Below are 9,593 nucleotides of genomic sequence, written 5' to 3'. Positions count from 1 at the left end.
GAAAAATTCATCTCGGCCAAAAAATGGAATTGACACGTGAACATTAAATAAAGTCATTTTCAATGATAAATTACTGTTCTTTCATCATTTTTCGCAAAATATAAAAGGCAACCCTCGTATTAGGTTAAGTATTAACTTACCCGTAAAATGACACTGGTTCGTCATTTTCCTGCGACTTCTTCTTATATTGGGTAGAAGTACATCCCTCAACAAAACAGTACACCACCATTTTTGTAGTAATATAATTAATAAATCACGATTTTTAAATAAAAATTGGAGATCAAAATTACATTATGACAGAACTGATGCAATAAGAATAAGCATGGCGTCGCATTTTAGTTTGTCATTTTCCCGTTTGGTACTTTGCAGCGCTGCTCTATGTTGGCTACACACCTGAAGAACTGTTAGCAGTCCATACTTATATAGTCAAAGATTTACACCGACTTTGACACCTGCCGTTTGTATCCTCCCGCTCGTGCGAGTCGCGATCGCAAATGACGTTGCGCGGATCACACGCGGGCGACCGCGAGCAGTTATGCGGTGGAGATTTCGCGCGGGTACGCGCGACACGTGAATACGCGAGCGAATGAACGGAAGCGCGGGATTTCTCCCCCGCGGAAGGATCTCTTTCTAAGACTCTCCCCGCTGCGCGCGAGTCAAGTCTGTAAATAATGGCATTCTCGTTTCGAGCCGGCACCAATTGGTGCCACGACTTCCCGAAGCTCGCCAGGGAGTCGGGATTTTACTTCAACATGCATGGGTCCAGGGTGCGAGTCGACTGGAATCGCATAGGTGTGTCGCTGGTCACAGATGACGAAGTTTCGAATTGATTGACAAATTACTGACAACCTGTCATCTCTTTACAGGCGCCATAGACATAGACAGAGTCGTGCGGGAGAGAGATTTCTCCACCATCGATCAGAACATCAATAACGTAATAGATTATTGCCTGGAGAGCGAGTACGACGTCAAGATCCTGGACCCCAGCTTCGTCAAGCTGTTCCGGCTCGCGCAGCTGTCAGTCGAGTATTTGCTGTACTGCAAACAGTACCTGGATCACAGCGTGATAATACTGAAGGACGAGCTGCGGCAGAAGATTGAGCAGAACGTCGGTATGAAGAAGGAAATCGCCGCCCTGGAGGACACCGTGAAGAGTCTCAAGGATAGAACGCGGGAGAGGCGTAAGCTGATTGAAACCAGCGTCGGCGAGATCTCCAACGGGGAAGTTTTCAAGGTAGATTATTTGGACGGAGCCGTCTGTCGAAAATGAGGCGCATTCTGTCGACAATAAAACTGACCTCTGCTGGTTACAAGTTGTAAATAATAAATCGATGCGATGCTCCTGAGATTTCAAACCACCGCATGGTGTTTTTTTTTGTAGTGCCCGCATTGCCCGAAAACATTTGTACGCGCTATATTCGTGAGTGCTCATGTAGCGCGCAAACATTCGTTCATATCGGACGCGGGGGTCACCGCCTCACCTGTGCACGATCATTATCGAGCAGAAACGGAGAAGTTGCACAACGAGATAAAGACGTTGAAGGAAAGGTTGAATCAAACTGAAAGAGTGATAAGAAACGAGTCCGACAAACTGCTGGATAACATGGGGAAGGACTACGCGAGGAATATGAGTAAAAACGAGTACGACAACGGTAAAGCGGATAAATTTCACGAGCAGAGAAGATACCACGAAGATATCGGAAGTTTGAAGAGGATGCTGTTCGACGAGATACGCGTACAAATTTTATAATTAAATAACTTTTATTCTGTTTGCGTGGTGTTCCTCACGAATTACTTGGAGCCTTTTTGCAGGCATTAAGGGAAAAGGATCACGTTGTAAACGAGAGTATCCTGGAGACGAATGTGAAAACTCTGATCAGTCAGCAAGAGAAAGAGATTGAGAATTTGAGAAATCAACTTCTTGAAAGGGTGAGAAATCAGGGTCCCTCTTGTACGTTAGTTTTTCCAGTGCTAGGCTATATTAGTTTGTCTTTTCAGTTGACGCCGGGCATGGAAAATATGCAGGTAAAATTACAAACGCAAGAGAATCATTGGAGAATCAAGATGGAGGACATGGAGGCCCAACATCGTCGCGATATCGAGAAGTTGACCACAGAATTGAAAGCGACTCAGCAAGTAGCCGATCGAATAAAGTCTGAGTACGTCTCTAAGGTGCACGACTTAGAGAAACAGTCTGTGGACCAATCCAATATGTTGGTGGAGCAAAGAAAGCAGTTGAACAACTTGTCACGTGAGATCAGTAATTCGCAATTACAGATCAATAATTATAAAACTTGGGAGAAGAACCCGGCAGAAATCCACAAGTCTCCTTTGTTAACAATAAACCGCGACAGCAATGAAAGCAAAGCTTATAAGAGTTCAAATAATACTGAGATTACCGAGATGGTCGTTCAAGATGTCGATAGTGAATCTAGTCAAGAATACGGTGACAAACTGATGTCAGTCGTGGCACAAACCGAAAATAAGCCTAGTAAAGATAGTACTGTAAAAAGCAAGAGTAATAAGAAAGCTGTTACTGACAGCAGGACTGTAGAACGCTTGAATGCAAAGTCTATGAAAAAATCGGACAGATCGGAAGTCAAGAAAACGAGAAACAATGCGAGGTATTACGATGTGTTGAGTGACACGGATGAAATCGTTCGCACAAATAAAAATTCTGTTACCAAAGAGCATCCTATTGATGTAAATAAAAAGTACATAGGTGTTAGAGAGAAGAAAGACGCGTTACACACCGACAATATAAAGACCAATAAAAGATCCGAGTTCTTAGAAAGACGTAGTGTAAGTTCCGTGACAGAATCTGGATCTTTGTCGTCGATGTCGGAGTCGGAAACCGATAGCGAGAGTGTTACAACGGACGATGATTTGATAAAAAAGTATGAAACGCCTGCAGTTAAATCTCCCAATGCCAAGAGAATATCGATACAGGAGGATGCGCTAAGTATGTTCGATAACCGGCTGCGAGAATTGGGAATCGATCCAGAATGGCAAGGAATACCTGCGGCAACGTACAAGCAAAAAATGGAGATTGTGAGGCATCAGCAAAATATTAATGCGAAAAAGCTAGTTCGATACAGTCAAATCAAACAGAAAATACTTGAGGACGTTCTTCTAAGGATATCGGCGAATCGTAAGGAATCGAGGTATTCGACGCTCACGAAAAGTTCTCCGCTGGACAAGCTGGTCACTCACGTCAAATCGAAGGCTTGGAAAGCCTTCAGCAAGAATAATGGTAATAATATATTTTCTATATTAAAACTCTAGTATACTCTAGTAGACAGTTAATATGCAATCTTTTGTTTCTCAGGCGAGTATACCTCTGTCCAGAAGACGGAAAATACAACACCGTTGAAATTACGTCTGAAGCAAAAAATTGAGCTACTTCCTAAGAAATATAGAGATGATGAGGTGCACGAGAACACGCGCGAATCGCCAGTGAAAAAGAGCGGAGCGGACACTTACGTCAGTCCAAACCTGGCTCGGATTCCAAGTATTTCTTCCGCGAGCTCCATTGAATCACGAGAAGATATAAAGCAGATTTCACCTACGAAGATAACTGTGTCGGATAATAACGCGCGTAAAGCGAATTCTCCGATCAACAGGAAGCAGGTGGTAGCGCCGAAATTTTCCGAAAACAATGACTCGGATAGTACGATTGTACAGCCGGACGATTCGGTTCTTTCTCCGAAGAATAAAAGTGTTTTAAAACCAACGAGCGGTTCAGTCGGCAGCCTGATAAAGAAGAAAGTCTTGTTCGATTTAGATGAGAAGAAAAATGATACGGAGGGCAGTCAAAGGAAGAGTCAAATAAATAGCAATGACTGGAGTGTCTCAAGGTATTGAAGATTTTATTGTAACTTTTTATATTTTCATATTTGTAATGTGAAAATAATCCATATTGTTTTTATCAAGTTTTGCTGAGAGGAGAGAATATGCGTTGCAGAAAGAAAAGTCTATGAGTACAGGCAACATTGTTTTAAAAACATCGCAGAGCGACAAAATCGCGGAAATATCAAAGAAGATACAAGAACAGGTAGGCTCATATACTGTGTTCCGTGCGTAATTAGCATGTTCTTGAAACAACATTGTTACGAATTATTTTTCAGTTAAGTATAGCGAGGAAGGCACCCGCAGGATCAGTCGACACGATCTTTCGACTCAACACGAGCTCACAGGATCTTACGAATTACAATGCGGGAAATCAGCTGTTAAACTCGATTTTAAACAGTCCGCAGAATCTCGCAAGCCCGAGGACGACGGGCAACATGTTTCCGCAGGCCGCTCCGCGAACTCTCAAGGACAAAGATCTTGCCGTCGCTCAACGTAAAAGTGAAATAAAGTATTCCGATTTGGATTCAGATATAGACGAAATATTACAGATGGAGTAAGCAGTATTATATCAGGCACTGTGTCTACAATGCAATTTTTAATTATTATTTCAATCTTCCGCTCTGTATTGCTGACATCGTAAATCGAATAGGTTTAATGTATAATTAACAGTGTACATACATGTTTAGGATTGGATAAGTTTTATTTAATACATTTTTATGCACAAACTATGGATTTTCAGTATAAAACGCGTGTGTACTAAAAATAATCTTGTACATGAAACTTAAAATACACACGTTATACAGATTGTTTCTAGAAGATTTAGCCAAAACTTATTTTAGAGTCCTACGATGAGAAGCGTCATTGTGTATCATATATTTTAATTTGCTTTGTTAATCACGATCCTTATTTTGTGAAGGACAATTGATCCCTCGCAATTTTAATATTTTTTTGCGTTGGAGTTTAGATATTGATAAATTTCTGTAACAGAAAATATTGTTTTGTGATAAGCAAAACTTGAAGCTACGCGAATTTCATATACCTACTCTGTGATTTCGTTAACGATATTTTCAAGCGCGATGGGAATTGCCTCGTGTCTAAAATGCTGCATTTCTGATAAGAAGATCGACTTTCTATAAGGCAAATTCGTATACGTTTCGTGAATTAAATCAATTAATGAGTCAAAAGCTCTTGTATAATCATCCATAAGCAACTGCAACACAGAATAATAATTCACAGTATCATATTATATGTAATTAAGACTGCTACAGGAACAATGTGTTACCACTGAAGTAAAGAAGCCAGGATGGCTTTCGTGATAATCCAAATACAATTTCCTACTTTTTATAACAAGTTCGACGTAGACATTTTTTAATGCCTCTGCCTTTTCTTTGTGCGTTATCCTCTCTTGCTAGAAAATAAGAGAATAACGATAACAAAACGTCGATGAAAATTTATCCTACTGTGATATTTCCTTTCTTGAACTGAGCTGTTTTGATTACTGTTATATGTTATTCGTATATTCATGTACAGCGAAGATACTCAAAGGTATTGTTTTTGAATGCCCCACAAAGTCAAAATAATAGAAATATAACAATAAGAACGAGAGTAAAAGATTAATAATTCTCTTTCCCGGAAAAAATGTTTCAAGCATATACAATCTCCATTGCTTCTTCGGAGGATGTCGATTCGCTGAGATTGTCGTCAAAATGATCAGGCTTCGTCACCAGAGTAGTTCGACGCTGCCATATCTTCGATCTGTGCTCTTCACGTTTCGTCTCTTCATCGTCGACAATAATATTCGATTCCTCGTCCAACAGCACCTAATATCGATGCCGAGACATTAAAAAATACGAGGTACTCAAATTACATTTAAAGTTACGCCTTGTACTTTTAATTCTGTTTCACGTCTTCTCTCTTCAAACGACAATCGATCAAACGATTTTATAATGTGTTTTCTATTCTTCGCTTCCGTTAATGTAATACGTTTCTTTTCCAGCGATGCTGCCTCGGTCCTTCCTAGAACGACCTTCGGTAGCATCGTCTTGCTTTGCAAAATTATGTCGGTTGTAGTCGCCCCGTTTCCTTGCGGCCGCACGGAGATGCCGTAAATTGGAAATACCAGGCGGCACATTATCTAACAATATATGCGCACTTAGCAGAAATTTACGGAACACTGCATTGTAGGAAATTGAAGCTCAAGAGCCGAACTTCGTCCAAAATTTCTTCGATAAAACTTAATATGCAACTAGCGGTCTCTGTTTCTTCCTCCCAGTGCTTGCCTATTTTAACAGCCAGCAAATTTTCCACACTGTCCTTAATCCACGTATAAACGTCAAACTTTTCTCGTATCCAGTCTCTGTGAAGGTCGACGCTCTGCGCGAACACCAGGATCGCCTTCACGTTCGGGTATCGTTTAGAAATTTCCGTAACCGCGTACAGATTCATGTGAGTAAGCCCGATCTTGCGTTCAGATATCAATGGACTGATCTGACTCACATCTGTAAAAAGAGATCTAGTTCACGAACGTCACGCAACGGTATTTTCCATACAAACTAATATCAGCACTAACGGAATCCGTAACTGTCGCCCAAGAGGTCCAGGATTACCAAAAATTCGCCACGTCGCGCCATGTCGTTAAAGTCCTCTCTGTTTACAGGAATATGAGCCTTGCGTTCGTCATCGTCTTCGCATATCTCTTTCGTGGTATGCCAACAGCAGTATTTTATCTGCAAGAATCCTGCCGTTTCTTCGAGACCGATTTGGAAGAAGGGATGTTGCAGGATCTGCAAAGATTACTTTGTCGGGATTTGTTTGGGCCACGTGCAAGGCAAGTGCCATTTTCTTCAGCGCCGACGGTCCTGTGAGTATCATCAGAGGAGGGCTGATCTCATCGTACGGTTGAACGTGAGCGTCTACCTTGCTAATGTTCAACTGCTCCAGTAACGTTAATTTCGCTACTTTACGGGCGGCTGTTAAATCCAGCGGCGAGGCAAACAGCATGGCCGACGTCACCTGGAAAAGTTTTATTCGCAATAGTTACACAGTGCGTAACGTTAAACAATCTTGCGCAACAAACGATTCGTCGTAAATTTGTCGAACAAAGTTAAAAACCAAGTTGCTGGCAGAATAGAAGCAGAATTGTCGTCACGGACTTCGCTATATTCTTTTTTAGAGAAAACATTCTCAATCCTTTCCAAGAAATTGAGTTTTCTAATTTTATTTGGTACAACGCTAAGAAAGAAATACCTTTTCTTCCGGGAACACCTCGATGCTGTCGATAAACCTAACGCTTGGTATGGAAGATATCAATAAGTTTCGATAATTGGGCCACTTCGTGCAGATGTTACCCCGAAGATCGACCTCGAATATCAAGCCCTTCAAATTCAATACCTCCAACAGGTCGGTGATTCTATTGAACTTTAGATCTACGAAGCGTAAACTGTATGCGTCCTAAAACAATTATATAGTTACAACGAGGATTATGAATACTTTCGCGTGCAATTCACTCCTTCGCGACGGTCACTTTGAAGAAGCCCAAGGACGACAGTCTATTGTATCCCAAGAGAATTATTCGCAGACTGGGCAACGTGTTTATGCCACGGCCGGGCGTAGCGGATCTAAATGACGTTATGCAGTTGCCCTCTAAATTCAGTTCTCGTATATTCAGACCGTCCAGGTTTTCGATACATTCGATGAGATTGTAGGACAAGTTCAAGTACCGTAGATGTCTGGAACGAACTCGTATAGGTCACAAATATCGAGTATCGCGTATCAGGGCACAGTGTTATGCGTTTACTTCAAATTTTCCAAGCCGGAGATGTTTTCTAGATTGTTGTGGCACAGGTTTAATTTGACGATGCTCCAGCAGTTCGCCAAGTCGCCGATGTCCGTCATACGATTGTAGGATAAGTTTACGTAGGTGAGATACCAGGGAGACACGAAGCTCGACAGGCGTTCAATTTCATTGCGCGACGCGTTCAGGTACATCAAATATCGAAGGCCGCTCACAGGTGACAAACACGTTATGTTATTACCGGCGACGTTGATGTACTGCAAGTGCCGATGGTGTCGCAGCATGGTGACGTCCGTGAGACCCTGAAAAGCAAAGAGCAGCAGCGAATAAACGCGACACTCGAATTCCAGTAAGCAACGTTAATTTGCCACGACCCTGGCGAACTGTTAGTTTTTAGCGCTTTTGCTTGCTGGAAGGCAGAATCAAGTACAAGTAAACGTGGGACTTCCAACAGTACCCTATTTTTCAGAATACACTTGCTGAGAATGTGGAGACCGGTTTCGGGCGACTTCCCCAGGAAGGATGAGCCGACGCCTATCAGTCTGTCGGACAGAAAGCCGGCAGTCTCTCTGTTGTCCAGCGACACCTCGCCCGGCCTTATCTGGACCACGGGCGACTTGCTGTCCTCCCATAAATCCAGGTCCAAGGCGTATCCTCCCCAGTCGCTGTCGATAATTCGCTGCCTTTGCTCCTGATGAAGAAGGGACTTCCGTTCGGAGCAGATCTTTGCGAGAGAGACCAAGCAATTATGTAAAACAGTTCGCTTGAGAAAAGGGAATTAGAAATCTAAGGAAGCAATTGTAAGATCTGTCGAGTTAAAGTTCAATTGAGAAAAGAAGCGTACTCTCGCAGACGAGGCAGCTGGCGTCCATTGGGTTCTTTCCATAGAACTGTCTTTCAATCTTTCGTATGGAACGCGATTATCCGAGGTGTTTTCGCGCAGTATCTCTGTATCTTCCGTACGTTCCGACATTTCTCCAACGTTCACTCTGTACTTTTGGTTAATTCGCGTATAATATAATGTAAAAGAAGCGAAGGCGGTCAACGTTGTCGGAGAGATTTTCGATTATACAGGCCAGATTTGAATGGAATAATTGTTGGCAAAGGTCGATTGAATTCTGATTAATTGAATCAATCAATTCGATCAGATTTCAAGTTTAGAGATTCAATCGCGAATCTTTTCCTCAAACGTGAACTCATGAAAAGTAAAAATTTGACAAATACTGAAGTCGTTAATGAAATTTTTTCGCTTCTCGCGAGTTCGCGCTAGAGAAAAAGACTCATGATCGAGTCCCAGACTCAGACTAGAGAATCTCTGTGGAAAAAAAGGACAATGTGAGGGCTCGATCATGAATCTCTTTCTCTAGCGTGAATTCGCGAAAAGTAAAAAGATTTATGGCCCTAGGTTAACTAACTTTTCTATCTTTTCTAATTCTTAGAACTAAAAACTAAAAAGAGCAGGCTAAAGTTAATCTGTGTTGATAGAAATGGATAACAAAACTTGTAATATCCGTTTCTACCAACGCAGTTTAACTTTAATCTTGCAGTTCAACTTTGTGTCTTTTCCCAGTTTTACGAATTGGAAAAAGACAAGAGGTAACTTAAGCCGAGACTAAAGTTAATCTGCACCGGCGGAAACGGGCATAAGAGATATAACGTAATTGCCTAACCGAGATTAAAATTAGTCCGCGCAGCACTGACAGAAACGGGGATAAATCGAACGAGCCCGCGCTCCTCTTTCCTCGTGACGTCGTTCCGGACCGACCGCCGATTGGCTGTCGCGCGGGAACCAATCGGCGCGCCCGAGACTTGGCGACTCGACCCGCCGTGTTGTCGCCCGCTCTTGGTCTCCTCGTAACCCGTGGCCGCTCCGCTTCGGTTCGCCGCGATCAGAGCGGAGCCAGTTCAGCCAGTTCTATTTCGGCGGTCTCTCTCGTTTGTCGCGTCG

The 9,593-nt window shown here is 42.5% G+C and overlaps 2 protein-coding genes across 4 annotated transcripts; one reads left to right on the top strand and one right to left on the bottom strand.

Annotated features, from left to right (window-relative positions):
• Positions 1-6: 6 nt before the first annotated feature.
• Positions 7-4,657, top strand: LOC105570032 (zinc finger protein DZIP1L). The gene is made up of 8 exons (XM_012026949.1): positions 7-792; positions 867-1,234; positions 1,382-1,735; positions 1,813-1,929; positions 1,999-3,253; positions 3,329-3,857; positions 3,934-4,054; positions 4,128-4,657. Exons 1-8 carry the CDS (start codon positions 672-674, stop codon positions 4,407-4,409), a joined length of 3,147 nt encoding a protein of 1,048 aa, XP_011882339.1. The 5' UTR covers positions 7-671; the 3' UTR covers positions 4,410-4,657.
• Positions 4,658-4,730: 73 nt separating this feature from the next.
• On the bottom strand, positions 4,731-8,766 carry LOC105570029 (leucine-rich repeat and guanylate kinase domain-containing protein-like). 3 transcript variants are annotated; one of them, XM_012026945.1, is made up of 7 exons: positions 7,099-7,355; positions 6,422-6,864; positions 5,741-6,350; positions 5,508-5,672; positions 5,135-5,260; positions 4,896-5,062; positions 4,731-4,830 (listed from the first exon to the last, which is right to left on the bottom strand). In XM_012026945.1, the coding sequence occupies exons 3-7, from the start codon at positions 5,981-5,983 to the stop codon at positions 4,743-4,745; spliced, it is 789 nt and encodes a 262-aa protein (XP_011882335.1). In that variant the 5' UTR covers positions 5,984-6,350; positions 6,422-6,864; positions 7,099-7,355; the 3' UTR covers positions 4,731-4,742. The 3 variants fall into 3 exon arrangements, with proteins under 3 accessions (XP_011882335.1, XP_011882332.1, XP_011882334.1); XM_012026942.1 differs by lacking the exons at positions 4,731-4,830; positions 4,896-5,062; positions 5,135-5,260; positions 5,508-5,672 and adding exons at positions 7,649-7,947; positions 8,103-8,369; positions 8,490-8,766 and having other exon boundaries at positions 5,993-6,350; positions 7,099-7,580; XM_012026944.1 differs by lacking the exons at positions 4,731-4,830; positions 4,896-5,062; positions 5,135-5,260; positions 5,508-5,672 and adding exons at positions 7,649-7,947; positions 8,103-8,369; positions 8,490-8,766 and having other exon boundaries at positions 5,993-6,350; positions 6,459-6,864; positions 7,099-7,580.
• Between the last annotated feature and the right edge of the window lie 827 nt (positions 8,767-9,593).

This window comes from Vollenhovia emeryi, unplaced genomic scaffold, assembly GCF_000949405.1.
Source record: "Vollenhovia emeryi isolate VEMERY1.0 unplaced genomic scaffold, V.emery_V1.0 DF939122.1, whole genome shotgun sequence".
NCBI lineage: Eukaryota > Metazoa > Arthropoda > Insecta > Hymenoptera > Formicidae > Vollenhovia > Vollenhovia emeryi.
The sequence above is the reverse complement of the archived record's forward strand: the minus strand, read 5'-3'. Positions and strand labels throughout refer to the sequence as shown.